This window comes from Vulpes vulpes, chromosome 10 (genome assembly GCF_048418805.1).
Source record: "Vulpes vulpes isolate BD-2025 chromosome 10, VulVul3, whole genome shotgun sequence".
Taxonomy (NCBI): Eukaryota; Metazoa; Chordata; class Mammalia; order Carnivora; family Canidae; genus Vulpes; species Vulpes vulpes.
The window spans coordinates 101,526,607-101,548,096 of NC_132789.1; the positions used below are offsets into that span (position 1 = coordinate 101,526,607).

The following is a 21,490-nucleotide window of genomic DNA, read 5'->3' on the forward strand; positions in this document are numbered from 1 at the left end:
GCCCGGCTCACCCCTCAGATCCCGGGTACAGGAGCCCGGCTCACCCCCCTCAGATCCAGGCTCACCCCCCTCGGTCCCGGGTACAGGAGCCCGGCTCACCCCCCTCGGATCCCGGCTCACCCCCTCGGATCCCAGGTACAGGAGCCCGGCTCACCCCCCTCGGATCCCGGATCACCCCCTCGGATCCCGGGTACAGGATCCCGGCTCACCCCTTGGATCCCGGGTACAGGAACCCAGCTCACCCCCCTCAGATCCAGGCTCACCCCCCTCAAGTCCCGGGTACAGGAGCCCGGCTCACCCCCCTCGGATCCCGGCTCACCCCCTCAGATCCCAGGTACAGGAGCCCGGCTCACCCCCCTCGGGTCCCAGCTAACCCCACGAGCTTCTCCTGAACGAGCTGCCTGGGTTCCCCGGAGCCAGGATGGTGCAGGGCCCGGCGCAGCAGTGGTCAGGGCTCCCCGGTTTCACTACCCGGTGGCAGAGACAGTGTCAGGCTCCGGGGCCACCCAGCAGAGCGTAGGACTGGATGGAGGACAGGTAAGCGGTTAGGGTGGGAGGTGGGTGGCACCCGATTCTGTATTTCTGCCTCTAATTTGGGGCGTGTCTATAAACGTTGGGATCTTGAGGGCAAAGCTGTTCTCTGAAGGATGGGCCAGGCTTGAACAGGCAGCAATGAAGGTGTGAGGCTGAGCCACGCAGACGGAGGACACACCTAACGTTTCCCGGACGGGATGCTCAGCACTTGAGCCTGGAGACGGAAGCTCCTCTACAGGCGTCCTCATCTAACGCACGGGGCGCTCCTCATCCTCTCCCCCTCACAGGAGGGATTCTCGGGGCAGTTTACTCCGGGTCACTCAACCAAGACCGCAGTCTGTATAAAAGGAGGTCATGGAAATTAGTGGGGACCGCGGAACGGTTGGGTACTGAGGACCGCACCATGGAGTGTTCTCAAAGCCACCCATGCTGATTGGAGACACCGTGACCGCGTGCGGAGTGGAGACCACGGACGTGTCCGGGCGGCTGATGATTCACAAGAATCTCCTCAAGTCCAGTCTTCTCTTGGAACTAAGTCATCGGCAGTGACGTCTGTCCATCTTGAGCCCCCTTTTGTAGATGTTCGCCGCTGGCGTGGCACAATGTAGGCGACTTATTCCAGTATTTAGCTAACGCTGGCACGTGTAGCTGCGGGTAGCTATGGGCTTACACGCACGGTACAGACAAAATACCTTGTTCCACTAGGTATGTACGTGAGCACACTCATGACTTGGCTCTCCCTCTGGATTGAAAGTCCCTCAAGGCCAGGGATACCAAATATACTTCTTCATTTGTCTAGGCCCAAAGTAAGAAATTCACAGAGCTACGGTTTCTTCTGAAAGTGTAGCAATTTTTAAAATTGGGCTTTATAAAAAAAAATAAAAAATAAAACAAAAAAATAAAATAAAATTGGGCTTTATTAGTAGTTCTGATGCAAATCTGGAGCTCCTTTATGAGGCATACAGCTTGCGTGCAAATAGGCTACAGAAATGTTCCTAATTAGCAAAACCTAAATTTGCCTCAGTAAGTTAGTCGTCCTCCCCACTGTCCCATATCCCCAGATCTTTAAATCATTAGGGTATTGCTTACTCATTCCTTTACACAGCGTGGCAGGGGTCAACTTTATGAAATTGAGTCAAATATTACACAACTGGCACCCTTCATTTCAAGCTTATATGCTTGTTTAAATGCTAGCTCATGGGCGGAATTGGTTAGTGGGCAGATCAGGGATTCAAATTTTGGGGCAGGATCCCACATTCCTATCCTTTTCCTCTTGGGGACCTGGTTTGGGGACTGGCTTCACGTTTTTTTTTTTTTTTTTTTTGGCTTCACTTTTATCTAAGCGTTTCACCTGCTTCGGCAGCGTATGGTTAAAGATGTGCACTGGAAATATCAATCTCTTTAAAGATGTGTACTGGAAACATGAACATTGGCTAACATGAATCTTAATCCAGCAAGTGCTAGCTTCCCTTCCCCATGTCCCTCTCGTGGGCATAGCAGCCATAGTTCAAGGACTCGGGGAGCTCAGGTTTGCAGTGAGCACGACCCAGGGCATAGTCCCTGGTTATCATGGTTTTAAAGTTTCTTCAATTCACTTACAATGACAGTCTTTCCCGACACAAAGGAATCCTCTTTCCCACCTGGAATTTGTTCAAACTATGAGGTCGGGTCCCCTGATCCCAGCTCTCCTTTGACACTCATAATGTGAACTAGACTGGGTGTCCAGGAACAGCAAACAGGGCTCCCCATCCTCTTTTCCCACAGCATTTGGACGATCCCAGGGCAGCCTCCGGTCAGCGTCAGGGAGTGGATCTCTCACCCGACATTCCCCAGACCAAAGGAGCCTGTGAGGAATGAGAATTTGTCCTGAGACCTGGGTGAGCCTCCCGCTGAATGCTATGAGCAGTCTCCTTCTTAACGACCGCTCTGAGTTCAGTCTTGGCTCAACAGCTGTTCTCAGGGGGCATCTGTAGCATTGTGCCAAGACCAGGAATAAAAACATAAAGGAGAGCAACCCTGGTCATCAAAGTCATAACAGCCATCGCTTACTATAGCTACCCTGGGCCAGGCCCGTAGCTAGGCACACATACGTGGTATCTCCAATGCGGCATTTAGGAAATAAAGACCCCAAAAAGTCACCAAAAACTCAAGTAGTCACGCAAGTGGCTTAGTAACTCAAAAGTTACCAGCTCAATTGGTTAGTGGGCAGCAATGGGATTCAACCTTTAAGGCCGGATCCCCCAAACCCATGTTTTTCTACTTTGTGTGATCAGAAGACCCAGCATAGAGACTAGCCTTATAAAGGCACGAGCTGAATAGTCTCTCTCTTTTTTTTTTTTTTTTTAAGTTTTATTTAATTATTTGAGAGAGAAAGAGAGAACATGCAGAGGGGAAGGAAAAGGGAGAAGCAGACTCTGCGCTCATCGTGGAGCCCTATGAGGGGCTGGATCTCATGACCCTGAGATCATGACCTGAGCCCAAACCAAGAGGCTCCACCACCTGAGCCGCCCAGGTGCCCCCACAAGCTGAACGTTGAGCGGGTCACTTTGCCCCTCCCTGCCTCATGGCCTCATGTGGTCTTTACCTCTACTTGCAAACTGAGGATTCGTTCAAGCTGGTGTACACTGCTGATGTGCCAAATTCTGATGAAACACACTCTTCCTCTCAGAGCGTCTTTACAAATTAGTGTATTTAAAATGCTCTGTCCATCAGGAAGCGGATACGAGGGTCTCCCAGGCTCTGGGCCCTTCTCATCCATAAAGCTGCGACGCCAGTAGGAAACCTTGATGCGAGGAGATGTGAGCCAATCTAGGCATCTTGGAAATCACCGTGATCTCAAATTCATGATTTTGCTCCCAGCGAAATCACGATCGATGGAATAATGTAATTTGACTGTTGGGAGGAAATCTAACAAGGTTCACTGAATCTACCGTCTTCATTTTACAGATGATAAAATGGAAGGTCACAGAAACTAAGGGATTTGGTTGAGACTAGACTCCATCCACTGCAAAGCTGGGTCTAGATACCTTTTGATTTCTGATTTGCCTTCCTTTTACATTCTCTGTCTTGGACTCCTCCCAAGTGAAGCCGGGAGCTGAGACAGTAAAACGGGGTAAGATCCTGGCCTCTACTTCACAGCTGTGTTTCCAAAATGTAGACATCTCCATGTCACTCTTGTGGGATTTTTTCCTCCACGTCCACCCCAGCTACACTGTAATTTTCTTAAAAGATGTTTTTAAATCAAGTCATTATTTCTCTTTGGATGCTACTACGTGTAGCCTAAATAATAGTAGCTATGGAGTCATGAATGGATTGTGCTGTCTTATTCTGTTTTCAAATTCACATGAAAACAAAACCAGGTTTTACCAGGATAAAAAAGTCCGCCATCTCGCGTACTACCCGTGGAGGGACCATACTTTGGAAACACTGCTCCCGGGAACACCCGTTTCTCAAAGCGGTTGGAGGATGAGATGCTGAGATACGGGTAAACCAGCTGCCCTTAGGGCCTTAGGGCAACAGCTTTACGAATCCTGCTTCTTGGTGGAGGCCCAGGATGGGGGAGACGTGACAGCCGGGGCCGCCGTCCTGCCCTCACCCACTCCCAGCAGCAGTGCAGGAGTGAAGAGAGACTCCACGCCTGGGTCCATGATGCTAAGCCCCGATGCCCGTCCCTTCACGGGTCCCTTGTCAGTCTGCCCTTCTCCACCGTCTCCTGTAGGACAGATTTGCAGTGCCAGGCATTATAGCCGATCGTAACTATTTTTTAAGTTACTTTTATACAATGACTATAATTCAGCCTGGGCTAAGTTATAACTTCTAATGAGCCAGGAGCACCACGACTTGGCCTGGGTGGGAATTTCAGCTCAGATCCCGGGGCATAGGGAAGGAGGGGGCGGGTTGGAGCGATTTCTGGAGGAAAAAAAAAAAGATCAGAGAATCTCTTCTCTCGTTTGCCGTGACGAAGAAGAATTTTCTTTTTCCTCTTCTGAAAATTCTGATCCGTCAGTGTGAGCAGGTGAGCTTTGTCACGTTAGCTCATCTAATTCCTGGACCGCGGGACACATATATCTCTACTCAGGAGTCAAGTCAGAAGGAGGAGAAGAAATCCCTGCTACCTGAGCATCCTTAATGCAATTAGCACTGAAATGACGGGAAGGAATTTCCTGGGGTTCCCTCAGCTGGGGGCAGCTAGCTCCGTGGGGGCAGGGGCAGGAGGAGGATCCTGCAGGCTGAGAAGTCGGCCCTTTATAGCATTTAGGACCAGGTTGGGAATCTCAACTAGGAAGTCCCACCCTTAGTGACTCATTCAGAGGGGGAAATAATGGCCTGTAGGACGCCTGCCACTGCCTTGGCTCATTTATCTCTCCGGACACTCAAGGGGGGCTTTTTAGCTGTTGTTTCTTTAGTATTTCAATGAGGCGTGACCATGGATCATGGCCCAACCGTCCTGAGGGTAAAATAAGCCAGAAAAGTTGGCGTCTGCCGCTTCTGAGACTCAGCCAGGGTGCAGGCGAAGGCTCAGCCTCCTTCGGGGTTCACCAGCCTTAGCAATAAGACCTCCGCAGTGGTATTTCCTTGGTTCGGGGGACAGAAGCATAAGCCAGAAGGCAGGAACCTCTCAGAGCCCGGGACTGAGTCCTGACCCCGTTTGCCAAGCGGTGTGCAAATGCAGTTTTTATCATGGGATGTGGGTGGGGAACGGAGAGTCACAGTCATAGGACATCTGTCCCAGCAGCTCAGCCAATGGCAGTGACATTGGTAAAAATCACTGCGGCCCACGGCCTCCGGGATCCCTTCAGAAAAACTAGTTCATTTAGCCTCCATTTGGTGAGTCGCCAAGGCCAGGTGGGAACGTGCTTGGGGCAGCACAGTTTACTAGCTGTAATTTCTCCCAGGCCCCCAGGTAAAAAAAAAAAAAAAAAACTTTGGAAAGAAAATAATTTCCAAACTTTGATGCCAGTTAAGAGAAGAGTGCAGCCCCTAGCTCCCACTCACGCACCCTCGGCGACCCAGGGGGACGTCGGCCAAATCCGGGCTCAGCTTTCGCATCCCCCCGGCTCCCTGCAAGACGCCTGCCTGCCCTGCTAGGAGCTTGCTCTAGTTGTTTGTAGCCCTTACACCCTTTCCCCTGCATTTCTTCCCGAGTTCCGGGGACGCGTTACTATTGCAAACATGAACAGAGTTACTTCCACCCTCCTGACCACCCTCTTCTGTGCTGCGTTATAGACGGGCGCTTAAATGGATCCGTATTACCTGATATTTATCGTAATAATCCTTTCAGGAGTCTTAAAATGCTTTGCAAACGTTCTGTTTTTGTTTTTTTTTCTCCAAGTCAAGAAAACCAAAGTCCTCAAGAGTCAGCCCCTCGTCGGTACCCACGCGAAGAGCTGGGAACCCACCGCACCGCTAACCGCTAACGCGGGCTTAGTGGGACCTCGGCAAGGGACGCCCCGCCTACCTGTCCCGTTTAGTCCCCGCAGCATTCTGGAAGGCAAGTGCAGCAATTCCACGGCCCTTGTTTTATGGATGAGGACACCGTGGCACCCGCACTTGCCCAGTCTCCCGCCCGGAAAGTGGCCTCGGCGAGCGCGGAACCAGGCAGCGGGATGCCGCAGTCTGCACTGTGAGCCATACCCTTCCCCTCCCAGAGCCCGGCTCTGACGCGGCCCCACCACTTCTCCAACCAGAAATACGACAAAGCGTTTTTGTTTTTTTGTTTTTGACAAAGCATTTTTGAAGGCTACTTCCATGGACTTGCTGGGTTTTCATGATCTTAACCGAAATTCGCCTTCACCTTAATCTTACTTTTTTCTTCAGGATTGCATTTATTTTAGAAAGACAGAAAGAGGCAGAGACTGAGAGCAAGCGGCGGGGAAGGGGCCGAGGGAGGGGCTGGATCTCGCGACCCTAAGATCACGGACTGAGCTGAAACCAAGGGTCCCACCTGAGCTGCCCAGGCGCCCCTCACCTTCGTATTTCGGGCCGAGGTTCCCACCTGAAGGCCATGAGTGACGATAAGAGCCAAGTACTGTCTCGCACTGGCCAGCGTTTTCCTTTCCCAAGACTTGGGAACCAAGGCGAGCTGAGGGCGGTATTAGCCAAGGGTCCCTCATGTGTTGTCCTAGTGCAGGGCTCCTCCGGGCCCGCCGTAGACCCCTATCTGCTCAGGACGGGCGGTCGCTGCTGATCCGTTGTCACTTTCCTGTTATTATTTGAGAACGGAAAAGCCGTGATCTTTTCAGTGTGGCCACTACAGGAAAGGGCCTGGATGCAGAATGGAGTCTACGGCAGCCGCGGACCCCGTAATGACCTCGGCTCCGCTTACAGGCAAAGTCCCACCTCTCGCTGAGACGTTTCCAGAATCGCTTTATTCCTATACGACTGCTGAAAGTGCTTGCAACAGAAAATAAGAGTGTTCCACGGAGAGAGGAACTGTCCAAGTGTAAGGAAAGGTGGTAAGAAACATTATATGGTCTCATTCATTCAGGGAATATAAAAAATAGTGAAAGGGAACAAAGGGGAAAGAAATGAGTGGGAAATATCAAAAAGGGAGACAGACCATGAAGACTCCTGACTCTGGGAAACGAACTAGGGGGTGTGGAAGGGGAGGAGGGCGGAGGGTGGGGGTGATTGGGTGGTGGGCACTGAGGGGGCACTTGGGATAAGCACTGGGGGTTATTCTATATGTTGGCAAATTGAACACCAATAAAAAATAAATTTATTTTAAAAACAACAAAATAAAATAAAATAAAATAATAAAATAAAAATAATAAAATAAAATAAAATAATAAAATAAAATAAAATAAAATAAAATAAAATAAAATAAAATAAAATAAAATAAAATAAAATAAAATACGGGATGGAGTTGTACTGCTGCCAGGTAACAGCATCAATAGTCCCGAGCTTGGTAACTAGCTACTAGCAACAGACATGGTCACTAGCTGGTTTCATTAACCTGACATATACTTCTCAAGGGATATTTTGGAAACATTTCACATTCAGATTAAGGTTTAGGTAGTAAAAGTAAACCGGAAGAGAAATGAAAGTAGTAGAGACAAGAATTTGGGATAACTTTTACCTAAAAGAAAATCTGATGATTGGAGCTCCTCATGGGAACTAACTTGGGGTTAACAAGTTTTGAGGTTTAGTGTAAGTTTCAAAAATTGGCCAGAAAATCTTTAAAAATGTGAGGGAGGGTTTGTAGCAACCCAGAGTCTCCTCGGCCCTGAAGTCCACGGGAACTGAAGGCAGGAGGGAGTCCTGTGGCGGGAGGGGGGGTGGGCTGAAACCCACAGCGGCCGCAGGGAGCCCTTGAGACGGTCTGTGTGGTAGGGCGGTGTAGTAGGGTGGCGTCTGCGCACCCCGGCTAGGAACTGGAGGGCTGTGCCCACTCCCCAACTCCTATGTAGAGACCCTACCCCCAATATGGTTGCATTAGGAGCTGGGCCTCGGGGAGGGGATTAGGTCGTGCGGGTGGGGTCCTCTTGAACGGGACGGGCGCCCTCATGAAAGAGACCCCAGGAGCTCCTGCGCCCCTTCTGCCGTGTGAGACGACGGCCAGCGCGGACCAAGAAGCAGGGCCCTCCCCCACCGCGTCTCCGGGCCCACATCGTCTGCCTTCCAGCCTCTAGAACTTTGAGACAAGAGTTCGGGCCACTCCGCCTACGGGATCTTTGGCCCCGTAGCCCAAGCTGATTAAGACAATCAGTGAAAGTGTTTTTCTTCATTCTCAATCCAAAGGTCAGGGCTTATGAGGCCAAGAAAATTTACTGTTTAAAGTCTGATATTTGGTCATGAAACCAGACACCGTTAGGTGCTAGGGACATATCTGTGATCCCAAACACACGACCAGGAGAGATTTCCTGGACGGATGGTCTCTGAGCCGGAGTGAGTTGGAATTAACTGGTGACGGGATGTGTTTTGGGTTCCCAGGAGAAGCATTTTAAGGAGGAAAGGCCCTGAACCTAAGACCGACAGCACACATTTTAGGATTAGCGCTTCCTGACACACCCTGGGCATTCCCACAGAACCTGGTCAGTAGATGTTTGACGTTCTCCAGGATGACCTTCCCACCTATATGCGCTTAATAAATCATGTATAATTATACATTTAACATATTTTAATACGATGGCCATTAACTTACTACAATAAACATTGTTTATTCCTATGATTTTTCCATGTGTGCTTTAAAAAATAATCTTCCACCTTTTTTAGGACTTAATTCCTTTTTTTTAAAAGATTTATTTATTTATTTATTTATTATGATAGACACAGAGAGAAAGAGGCAGAGACACAGGAGGAGGGAGAAGCAGGCTCCATGCAAAGAGCCTGACGTGGGACTCGATCCCAGGACTCCAGGATCAGGCCCTGGGCCGAAGGCAGATGCTCAACCGCTGAGCCACCCAGGGATCCCCTTTTTAGGACTTAATCCTTTTTGAAATCTACGCTCGTCCTAAGAGTTAATCACGGAAGAAGGAAATGTCGTGTGGAGCTAGAAATCCCTCGTAGGTATGGCTGCCCAGACAGCTAGATGTCTGCCCGCCAAATGCCCTTTATTTAAGAGTATTTGTTAGCACAGCTCATGCTGAATAAAGACTGGGGTCCACACTAGCAATCGAAACTTCAAAGACTCCCAGCAATGTCCACAATCACGCGTCCTTCTCTGTGTAACGGGGAAGCATGAGAGAGCACAGCGAGGCCCGGGACGCTTGGATCTTGCAGACAAAAGAGAATATCCACTCTGCACCACGCAAAACGGCTCTAACTGGAAAGCCTGCACTTGCAAGAATTAAAGACACTGTGGTCGTACCTTGGGGTGCAAGGCCAGTTAATTCGCCAAGCGCCTGCCGCGCACCGAACCGCGCACGGCTCCGCTCAGCCCAGGTCACGGGTCAGAACATATCACAGCCGCAGCGTCCACCCTTGAAGAGCTGATTTAGTGACACCAGAGAATCCCAATTTAACACATAATGTTTCTCCTCCTTAGAAGCAAACCAAGAACTGAAAGACAAAAAGCTAAGCTCACGTCTCCCGCGAAGCCGCTCCCTGCCACTTACCAACATGTTCCCGCCAACGGAATAGCCTTAAAAGAGAAAAACACGGTTCTCAGCACTTTCTTCCTCCCAAGCAAAAGGAAGGGACTACCTTGATGACCACCAGCGCTGCAGCAAGTACGGTAAACCGCCTCCCCCTGCTCCTCGGGGTCCTCTAACTCTTGTCCCGAAACCTTGCTTCCTGCTCCTGCAAGGGCCCCCGCGTGCAGTCTGGGACCCGCTCGCTAGGCTACCTGTCGTGCTGCGCACTCGCTGCGTCGTAAGCTCCACGGGGACACTGGGGTCTTCGTAGCCACGGCCGAGTCCCCAGCGCTTAGCCAGATGCCTGCCCCGCGGCCAAGGCTCAGCGGACGCTTGGAACGATGGCGGGCATTCTTCACGGTGGTAAATACGACCACACCAGTAATAGGGACAACAGCAAGTCGGCGATGAGGACGATGGCGATGATGATAAACCATCGTGCCATGACGCTACATGGACTGAGCCGTTGGCCGATGGCCACTAAGCCGTAAATTTCTCGAACCTCACGGCCCCGCCGCGTGGGTACTATCCTCACCGCACCTTACGGATGAGATGACCAACGCTCGGGGAGGGCAAGCAACCCCTGCTGTTGGTTGACTGACCCTTTCAATCACGTGTTCAACAGGTGTTACTGGGGATCTACCACGTGCCAGGCCCTGTCCTGGGGATCGGGGAGGTAACACGCATCTTCCTCTTTGCAAACAACTCCTTGCTTCCACGGAGCGGACAGTCCAGCGGCGGAAAGCAGACACCTACTCGCTAAGTAAATGACGTAAAGTCAGAAAGTGGTAAATGATCAGAAGGAAAATAAGTCAGGGGAAGGGGCCCAACAGGGACGGGCTGGCTGTCTCACGTGGGGTGAGGTGAAGGCTCACTGGGGGGAGGGCAGCCAAACCAAGTCCCGAGTGATGGAAAGCGGTGAGCCACTGAGACCCGCAGGGAAACTATCTCAGGCAGAGGGAACAGCAAGTGCAAAGGGCCGGAGGCTACAGTGTCGTCAGTATGTTCCGGGAACAGTAAGGCGGCCGTGTGTGTGCAGGTGCAAGTGGAAGAAGAGGAAGGGAGCAGAGACGCCACGCGGCTTAGACGGTGTGAGCAGGGCAGGTGGACACAGCCTTGGCTTCGCGGGGGGGGGGGGGCCAGGGGGTCAGAGCCAAGGAGCCACGGGGTCTGTCCTAGGTCCTCCCTGGCAAGGGAGAGCTAGCGGGGCGCAGTCATAGGGACACTACAGCCACAGCCGCGCGAGGGCGGGGGCTGAGAGGAGCGCGGGCTCCGGAGGGCTGCATGAAGGCCTGCGAGGAAGGGAGGCCAGGACCAGCCCAAGGCTCCTGGCAGGTGACGGAGGAGCAGACAGAGGCCTGAGGAAGTCCGGAACCCACCGAATTCCTATTCAGAGCAAGAGGCCTACGGGCCGTGCACGTGGACAGGAGTGAGCTGAGGCTGGACACGCGTGGGTCTAGCTCACTGGGACAAAACGGGGGCGGGTTTCCTGTCTCAGTTACTGGCATACAAACGGCACGTAAAGTCCCGCAGTGGGATGAGATCCTTTCGGGAGTGAGCAGAGGAAGGGGCAGGGGAAGGCAGGGCTGGCCTTGGGGCCCCGCAGCGGAGAGGAGGCGGCCGAGTACGGCAAGGAGTGGTCCTGCGGGCAGCGGACCTGAGAGAGGTGCCCCCGGGGCCAGAGCCCAGGGCAGCCACCGTCCCCACCAAACGGGGCCGGCAGGTCGGCCAAGCCCGGCCCCGCAGTGACCCCTCACCTGGCAGTGGGGACAGGCCCTGGACACCTGGTGATGGCAGCGGCTGGCTCGCCTCCGGTCCGACCTCCCTGCCCCTCCTATGACTCGGCTCGCGTGCTCCCTCCGTCCCGGACCCTTCCTTCCCCAGCACCCGAGTCAGAGGCTGCTGCCGTGACGGTCACCATTTCAGAGTTACCCGTTGGTGGCTACGTCTAGATACTCGCTGAACAGACGGGTCCTTGGATTAATAAAAATACGCCAGCGAACTTCCTTCAGAATAAGAGCGACCTCCCAGCGGCGCAGCGACACCGGCTGCTGAGAGGAGACTCGAGCGGGGTCCTCGGGATCCGTCGGCCCCTGGGCGGTGGGCCCTTGGGTGAGGGCTCCGAGCTTCTGCGACGCTTTCTTCACCTTCGACGTGAACAGATGGGGGATCGCACCTGCTCAAAGGTCCTTCTACGCACCTCAGCGCCTTCTCAGGTGAGAGACGAGTGGTAAATGCCAGCGGTACTAAGCACTACCGTGCCTCCTGGGTGCATTATTCCCAAGCACCCAGCTCTGCCACTAATTTTATGCCTCTCAACCCTGCTGGTTCCTGGGTTCAGGAACTCCAGACCCAGGTTCTACAGCACAAGCCGGGATTCTGGGAGGGGGCGGGCCCAGATAACCCAGCCCATGGGACTCGGGTGCTCGTGGCAAGTGGCGGGTCGTGTCAGCCTTTGGGGATTCCTGCGTACCAGGCTCAGAATCCGTGCTCGGGGAGGACCATCTACCCTGTCGGGAGCATCCTGCTGGGGACCGAGAGGGGACAAAGGGAGGTCCGCTGGAGGGAGAAGAGGTCAGGAGTGCGGCGAGCCCACACTGCTGGCCCCTTGGCCGGGACGGTCCCTAAGGCACGGGGCCGGGTCAGTGCCCACGGTGCTCCGGGACAGGGCCTGTGCTGAGCTGTTCCCCGCACGCTGGGAGCTGCAGGGGCGTGGGGCTGGGGTCGCCACGGAAGGCGCACACCCGAGTGCCTTGTAGGGGCGCTGGCCGCAGGTGCCGGCAGGGCTAATGGGGGGCTGCACAGAGGGGTCCCCCTGGAACTGGCCGTGCCCCTCGCCCCGCATCTCCCCGACGAGCCCCAGGAGGTCAGCTGCATCCGTGCCTGGCTCCTGGCCGCACATCGGCGGGAAGGGAGGCAGGGAGGGCAGAGGACGCACCCCCCCCTGGAGATCAAGCTTGCGTCAGTTGTGCCTGTCACCCCAGAGTCCCTGCTTCCGTCAGGGTGGCCTGGTCTCCCAGACTGTCCTCCTGGGTTCCGGGGAGCGCTCCGTCCTGGGCCTGACTCCTCGGAGCGCTCGGCCAGGTTCCACTGCGGTTCCCCGGGACCCCAGCCGCCACCTCTGCCTTTAATTCCTTCCTCGCAGCCGGGTGGCAGCTCTCTGGGCCCCTCGCGGGGCTCTCACTGGTGCACAGGCCTCTGGGGTAGGGACACGCGCGTCCCTGGGCCCTGATCCCCCGACACCGTGGGCTCTCCCGTGAGGAACCATGTCTCGTTTGTCTCAGCCCTGCCCCTGGTGCTTGTGTTCATGGGAATTTCTGGTCACGGGGCTACTTATTCATCGTTAAAAGACGTTCCTGTCTCCTCGGTCCGTGTGCTCCAACACTCCCCGGGGGAGGGCCCGACGTTGTCCCCCCTTCACCTCCGGCCCTTCTCACCTGTGCCTCACTCAGGAGGCCAGACTCCCACGAAAGCCTTTTCCTGCCCAACGCCCTGAAGCCTGTGGCCAGTACGTCAATGCCACAGGCATGTGACCTCAGAAGGGACCCTAAACCTCCCTCCACCATAATTTCTGAGATTGCGACATCAAGATAAGGGTGATAGGACTTCCCGGGGCTGCTGGGAGGGTAAACACAAATGCGGAGTCCTGTAAAGTTCCTCTTCTTGCCCACGAGAGCCCTCAGTTCCCGTAAAGAATGAGCAAGTTCTGCGAGCGCGGCCCTACCCTGCTTGACTGGTCTCCCCGGGGCAAGGGCTCTGGGGGCACCAGTAGGGATGGTGGCCCGGGTCCTGCCGGGAGCCCTCAGGGGCACTTCACGGGTCCTCTCGTTTAACCTCCAAAAGAATCGTGTGCCAGGGGACCTATGTTGACCCGTCACAGGCTGGGAACCACAGGGGTCCCCAGGAGAGGGGGTGCCCGGCCAGGGGCGGTGACCCTCGCCTCCACCAGGGGCCCAGGCCAGCTGGAGGCCGCTGCAGCAGGTGCACAGGCGGGGAGGACTCGGGGCTCCCGCCCGGGTCGTACCCACTGGGCCCCGCCCCCCGCCCCCCGCCCCCCCCGTGTCCCCAGCCCCCTCGCCCCCCCCCAGCCACTCACCTGAGCTCAGGGCTCGCTCCACGTCCCGCATGATGACCCCGGGGGCCGCACTGGTCTCGGCGGCCGCAGTCAGGCAGGTGCCCTGGGTCGGCGCTGCGGGGTGGGCCGTGGGGTCGGCGGGGGGGCGCTCCGGGGCGCTGGGGGCTCGGGCGGGCGGGGTGCTGGGGGCCGCGGGGGGCGCTGTGGAGGGCGGTGCGGGGGGTCCTGTAGGGGGTGGTGCAGGGGGTCCTGCGGGGGATCCTGTAGGGGGTGGTGCAGGGGGTCCTGCGGGGGGTCCTGCGGAGGGCGGTGCGGGGGGTCCTGGGGAGGGCGGTGCGGGGGGTCCTGCGGGGGATCCTGCGGGGGGTCCTGCAGAGGGCGGTGCAGGGGGTCCTGCGGGGGGTCCTGTAGGGGGTGGTGCAGGGGGTCCTGCGGAGGGCGGTGCGGGGGGTCCTGGGGAGGGCGGTGCGGGGGGTCCTGCGGGGGGTCCTGCAGGGGGTCCTGCAGAGGGCGGTGCAGGGGATCCTGCAGGGGGTCCTGCGGGGGGCGGTGCGGGGGGTCCTGCGGGGGGCTCTGCGGGGGGCCCGGGGCTGTGCGCCGTGGCCGTGGGCGCTGCGGGGCTGCCCTCGGGGGCCGAGGTCTCGCTGCTCGGCGCCTCCGCCCTGGGCCCCACAGAAGCGTCCTCGGGGGGCGCAGGTGTCGGGGCCAAGGCGGTGCCGGGGAGGGCGGGGCTGTGGGGCGCGCCCCCGGAGGGGGAGGCTGCAGGGCCTGGCGGGGGGGAGGTCACGGGGGAGGTCGGGGGGCTCGGGGGGGAGCTCGGGGGGGAGCTGGGCGGGGAGCTCGGGAAGGAGGTGGGTGGGGAGCTCGGGGGACCTGGGGGGGAGGTCGGAGGGAGGCTCTGCGGGGGGCTCGGGGCGGAGCTCGGGGCGCCGGTCCGCAGGGCCGCGGGGGGGGCGCCGCCTGCAGGAAGAGAGGCCGCCGGGGGGGCCGTGGCCCAGGAGCTCCGGGCGCTGAGTCCTGCGGGAGAGCGGGGCGGTCAGTGCGGAGCCTGGAAGGGGCGGGGGCTCCCCGGCGCCCCGAGTCCCGCCCCCCGCCCCCCTGCCGAGGCTGCGGCCCCCCAGGGGCCTCCTGCCGCCGCCTCCACCCGCTCCCGGCAGTCCCGCCCACCACCGAGGGTCCTGCGCCCCGACACCTGCCAGGACGCCCCGGGCGGGCGCTGAGGGCGGCGAGGCCACGGTAGCGAGGGCACAGCTGGAGGGGCTCCCGGATCGGCCGGTCCCCGTGATGGGAGCTCCCGGATCCGCCGGTCCCCGTGATGGGAGCTCACGGATGACGGATGGGCTGGTACCTATGATGGGAGCTCCCTGATTGGCCGGTCCCCATGGCGGGAGCCCCTTGATTGGCCGGTCCCCGTGACGGGAGCTCCCTGATTGGCCGGTCCCCGTGACGGGAGCTCACCGATCAGCCGGTCCCCGTGGCGGGAGCCCCCTGATTGGCCGGTCCCCATGGCGGGAGCTCCCTGATTGGCCGGTCCCCATGGCGGGAGCCCCCTGATTGGCCGGTCCCCGTGGCGGGAGCCCCCTGATTGGCCGGTCCCCATGGCGGGAGCTCCCTGATTGGCCGGTCCCCGTGGCGGGAGCCCCCTGATCGGCCGGTCCCCATGGCGGGAGCTCCCTGATTGGCCGGTCCCCGTGGCGGGAGCTCCCTGATTGGCCGGTCCCCGTGGCGGGAGCTCCCTGATCGGCCGGTCCCCGTGGCGGGAGCTCCCTGATCGGCCGGTCCCCGTGACAGGCGCTCACCGATCGGCTGTTCCCCACGACCGGAGCTCACGGACGCGGTCGCCCAGCTGGTACCGGGCTCCCGGCCCGGCCCCTCAGCATCCCCATCCAGCTCCCCTCGTCGTTTCCATTCAGTGGGGCGCCCCCCTCCGCAGCCCCCTCACGCCCGTCACCCCACCGGCCCATCGGGGCTCCCGACTTCCACCGCCGACCGCTCCTCCCACCTCCACTGTCTCAGCATCACCGGGGCCACCTGCTGCCACCCGCTGAGCCAAGGCCGCAGCCTCCTCCCTGGTCCTCTGCCTTCTGGACTTTTCTCCCTTTCGGTCGCTTTTCACCCATCAGCCGGCGGGATGGTTTAAAGTAGTGAATCGTGGCCCGTCCCTTAACGGTCCAAGCCCCCCGAAGCCTTTCGTTGTGCTTAGAGCAAAATTCCGAAATGATCCCCCACATCGCCCCAAGCTCCCCGGCACCCCGCTGGTCTCTGCCCAAATGCCACCTCCCCCTCTGGGGGGCCTTCCCCGAGGACCCTGAGATCATCCTTGCCCCAGCTCCTTGCTTACTTTTTTAAAGGATCGATCTTTTAGGTCATTAAAACACACATGACATCAACCATCTTAACCACCTTTTTAAAGACTGATCTACTTTGGAGGGGTAGAGGCAGGGGAGCCCGTGGGGCTGCACCTCACAACCCAGGAGTCAGGCCTGAGCCAGTCCAGGGTCAGACCCTTGACTGGGCCACCAGGTGCCCCCCCCCACCACCATCAAGTGTCCGGCTCAGTGGCATTATTCTCACATTATTGCTCAGCCATCATCACGGACTCAGCTCCGGAACCTTCTCCTCTTCCCAAACTGGAATCTGTACCATTAAACGAGGGTGACTCTCCCGCCTTCCCTGTCTGCAGCCCTGGAAACTGCTCTTCTACTTTCCGTCTCCATGAATCTGACTGCACTAGGTGGTGCACGTAAGTCAAGTCATACTGGAATCGTCCTTTCGTGACTGGCTTATTTTACTCAGCGCACTGTCTTCAAGTCCCATCTGTTTTGTAGCATGTGTCACAATTTCCTTTCTTTTCAAGGCTGAATAATATTCCATTGTATATGCAAGACCATATTCTATTCGCCCATTCATTCACTGGTGGACTTTGATGGGTTATTTCTACCTTTTGGCTACTGTGAATAATACTGTGAACCTGAGTGTGGGCACTTGACGGGATGAGCACTGGGTGTTATTCTGTATGTTGACAAACTGAACACCAATAAAAAATAAATTTATTAAAAAAAAAAAAAAAGAAACCCTGTCTTCAAGTCTTTGGAGTATATATCCAGAAGTGGAAGTATTAGATCATATGGTAATTCTATGTTTGATTTTTTGAGGAACAACCATACCCTTTGCTCATTTTTTTTCATAAAATAAAAAAGTAGTTTCTTCCCAAAATCACATTATTTATTTACTTATTGTAAAGTAATAAGTAATCTCTTATAAAGATATTTTTACCTCTAATAAAGTAATCTCTCCTATCAGAACGTAAGCTCCATGAGGGTACAGGGAACTGGTCTTATTCATTGCTGTTTCCCCTAAGCCCAGGACAGTGCCTAGGTCATGAAAAGTGTGCAGGAAGTACTTGTGGGAGGGAGGGAGGGAGGGAGGGAGGGAGGGAGGGAGGGAGGGAGGGAGGAAGGAAGGAAGGAAAGAAGGAAGGAAGGAAGGAAGGAAGGAAGGAAGGAAGGAAGGAAGGAAGGAAGGAAGGGAAATTAAGAACTTTATCCAAAACTACTCCAGAATCTCTCTTTTCTCTTTTACATACCACTTAGTATGGCCACATCCATCAGAGCTACCTTAGGAGTGGCTGCCTACCTGGTGTTACATGAGCGCAGGAACCTTGCTTTCAAAGTCAGCCTCACTCTGTCGATCTACCATAACACGTACCTATGCCTGGTGTCATGTTAGGTCTTCAATTTTTTAACCCTCCATACTCTGAAGAGATAGATATCCCTTGGGGTAACCTATAGGCCATGGCCAACCATAATAAAAATTCATAAGGAATAAAACGGGCTAGATTACAGCACAGAGGAAGGGCGGAAAGGTGTATGTGGAGGCATTCAGGTACTTGGGGGAAAGCTGCTCACTTCTTCATTCTGGTGCACAGTAGACTCAGCAGCTCATGAAAAGTTGTGCTACAGAATCTATCCTGAAAACATAGTTTTCTCATATTTAACTGAATTCAATGTTTGAAGTATTATCAAAGTACTCGGAGTTATCTTATGAAAAGGAATTGGTCAAGACCACAGCCTATAAGAGAGTTATTCTTTTAGTAAATAGGAGAGCAGACCTCCTAAATGAGCCCGTGTAATAGTCCATGTTGCTATAGTGGACTTTTGGCAGCTCTGAAGTATCAGTGATTTCAGAATGAAAACAGAGCAAGAGATCTTTAAAACATGGACAAAACAACAGTTGGGACAGATATTATGAGAACGCTGGATTTTCACATGTGATCTTTGGAGCTTACTGGCTCTGCATCCTGGTAGCTCCCGTGGCTCATTATTCTGTGACCAAAACCAAAAAATGACCATTATTAACTACTGCTGAGAGTATCACATAATAGATGGGCAGGTGGGGGCAGAGGCAGTCTCACTGGTAGCCGAGTCAGAGCCTCTGGAAGCCTGGGGTAAATGAGGAAGAGGTCCTACACAAAGGAGCACCACATTCATTCACTCTTTCTTTTACTCAGTAACTTCTATGCCTATAGCTTTGCCCTCTGAGAGTTCACTATCCAGCAGGGCAGAAAGGACACCCAACTTCCTGTAACAGGATGTGGTAAGTGCCTCACCGAAGTAAAAGCGGGTTACGGTGGGAGCCCGACAAATACCTCCGTACAGGGATCGTGGAATGCAGGAGTACAAATGTCATTTTCAAACGGCATTTAGGAAAGTCACAGAAGAGACGGCATTTGAGTTGGCTCTGAAAGGATAAGAACGCACAAGATGCCACTTAAGGTGTATGATGTTCGGGGTGACACCTGCATTGTCGTTTCCAGTGCAGCTAAAAGCTGTACCGTGAAAATCATTACAGTGCTGGAAACGACGTGCTCCAGTTATTGGTTTTGTTGCTAGAAATATCTGTTTCCTTGTTTAACTCTGACTAATACACTTTTATAACTCCTACCCGTCCTGCTTCCAAAGAGGACTGGAGGTGGCCATTCATTTCCCGTGGCTACCTTCTGGGCACTTATTTAAAATACTTTAAGTCCAGCTCAAGCAATTCCTACTGCTAACACAACAACGACGATGCAGGAAATCGTGACAGGGCTGGCGGTCTTCACTTGAATAAGGCACTGGAGCCTCTGCTCTGCCTTACTGGATGGTGCATTCCAGACTGCTCGGACTGCATGGCAGTGGGTCTTCTTTCAGCACGAAGACACCCAAGGTCCACGATGACTACCCAGGGAGTGCCTGCTGTTCTCATCCCCTCAGGCTGCCAGAACAAAGTACTACGCACGCTGGGTGGCTTTAACAACAGAAGTCTACGTCCCACAGTTTGGAGGCTGGAAGTCCAGGCAGGTGTGGGCCAATTCAGGTAAGAGCTCTATTCTAGGCTCCCAGGTGGCCACCTTCTCTCTGTGCCCTCATGGGACCTTTCATCACGTGCGCTCATGGAGGGGCGGGGAGCGCAAACCTTCTGCTAAAGTCACTAACAATCCCATCCTGAGGGCCCCACCCTCATGGTCTCAGCTAATCCTAATCACCTCCCCAAAACCCCATCTCCAGATACCGTCACACTGAGAGTTCAGATTTCAACATTCCGAATCACTGACAGAGTCTGGGGAAGTATCGTTTTCTGCCTTCTCACATGATGGATTTCTGTTTCCAGAGGAATATTACACTGAATAAGTCAAACAGGATGTATACTTTCTCAGGATTTAAAAAAAAAAAAATGTTTTAAGAGCTGGAAAGAGGCCATGCGATGAGTGAGTACAGCTCCTCATTTGATAAATGAGGGAGAGACGCAGAGGGAGCAAGTGGTCTAAGTGGACTCCTATTCTAAGAGGAGGAGCTGGGCTGTGGTGCCCAGGAAGAATCACGTAGGGACAGATTCAGAACTAGAGCTTCCACCTCCAACATCACTCTCGCCCGCTGCTCTCCCCGCCCCCCACTGCACTGTGTCCTGGACTCGAAAAGACTAGTCGAACATACTAGTAGCAACCACCACTGCACAGTAAGCAAGGGGGAGCCCGCGGGAGATGCGGCAGCCGAGTACGTGGAAATAATGCAGTGCCCAAACCTTCCCATTCCAAATAGAGCTGCCTTCCCTAGAAGAAAAGAATGGCAGAAAAAAATAGAATGAAGAAATCGAACCCATTGATCTCTAAATTAGAGGCGAGTGTGCACTGTTCCAAAAACAGCAGCATCGCCAGATGCGGGTGCCCCGCCTGGGCAGGGACGGGCCTGCAAGCCTGAAATGGTTTAAGGACGGCAATCTAGACTCAGCCCTGATAGAGCACTGGGGTATGAGATAGAGCCCTGGGGTACGAGATAGAGCCCTGGGGTATGAGATAGAGCACTGGGGTACGAGATAGAGCCCTGGTGTATGAGATAGAGCCCTGGGGTACGAGATAGAGCCCTGGGGTACAAGATAGAACCCTGGGGTATGAGATAGAGCCCTGGGGTACGATAGAGCCCTGGGGTATGAGATAGAGCCCTGGGGTACGAGACAGAGCCCTGGGGTACGAGATAGAGCCCTGGGGTACGAGATAGAGCCCTGGGGTACGAGATAGAGCCCTGGGGTACGAGATAGAGCACTGGGGTACGAGATAGGGCCCTGGGGTATGAGATAGAGCCCTGGGGTATGAGATAGAGCCCTGGGGTACGAGACAGAGCCCTGGGGTACGAGATAGAGCCCTGGGGTACGAGATAGAGCCCTGGGGTACGAGATAGAGCCCTGGGGTACGAGATAGAGCACTGGGGTACGAGATAGGGCCCTGGGGTATGAGATAGAGCACTGGGGTATGAGATAGAGCCCTGGGGTACGAGATAGAGCACTGGGGTATGAGATAGAGCCCTGGGGTATGAGATAGAGCCCTGGGGTACAAGATAGAGCACTGGGGTATGAGATAGAGCCCTGGGGTACAAGATAGAGCACTGGGGTATGAGATAGAGCACTGGGGTACGAGATAGAGCACTGGGGTACGAGATAGGGCCCTGGGGTATGAGATAGAGCACTGGGGTACGAGATAGAGCCCTGGGGTACGAGATAGAGCACTGGGGTATGAGATAGAGCCCTGGGGTATGAGATAGAGCCCTGGGGTACGAGATAGAGCACTGGGGTATGAGATAGAGCCCTGGGGTACAAGATAGAGCACTGGGGTATGAGATAGAGCACTGGGGTATGAGATAGAGCCCTGGGGTATGAGATAGAGCACTGGGGTATGAGATAGAGCCCTGGGGTATGAGAGCACGCTGGGGGTCCGACAGTCAACGTAACTGCATGCAAGTCCTCCCGCGTGCTCACCAGTGGCTGCGTTTCCTGAGGTTTGGTCAGGTTAAGGGTTTTCTGTTGCCAGAGTAGCTGGCAGGTTGCTGCTCAGCAGGAAGCAGGTCCTTAGGTGGAAAGGAGGTGATTCATTTCCCCAGACCTGGGCCTTTCCGGGGGCCCACACCTCAGGTTACATCTCTGACGTCTGGCGGCAAGCCGAGTGGCTCCGCGCCCAGGTCTTGCCCTGCCGGGAGCAGGGCCCTGAGGCTGCCGGGTGTGGGCAGGTGAGGTCTCCCCGGCGCAGGGGAGTTACAGGATGTTGGCGGGGGGCCGCCGGGGGACACAGGACCCGTCCACCGTCCCCTTTCCCCGGGCTCCCCGAGCAGTGGGGCAGCCAGGGCCGGAGTCAGGCAGCCCAGTGACCATGTCGCCCGTCCCCCACCCGCCACCCCCACCTGGCCTTTCCTGCCCTGGGCCTGTCGGTGCCGGGGCACCTGCAACAGTGCTGCGGCCCACTCTGTGAAACCCCAGGGGAGCGCAGCCGGCCTTCGCAGAG

At 55.4% G+C, this 21,490-nt stretch overlaps 1 protein-coding gene across 1 annotated transcript in view; it reads right to left on the reverse strand.

The window, feature by feature from the left end:
• PARM1 (prostate androgen-regulated mucin-like protein 1) overlaps nucleotides 1–21,490 on the reverse strand; it is an 80,374-nt gene that overhangs the window by 17,074 nt on the left and 41,810 nt on the right. Inside the window, exon 2 of the mRNA XM_072725013.1 lies at nucleotides 13,705–14,700. Within this exon, the coding sequence (XP_072581114.1) occupies nucleotides 13,705–14,700 (996 nt within the window). The remainder of the gene's footprint in view (nucleotides 1–13,704; nucleotides 14,701–21,490) is intronic.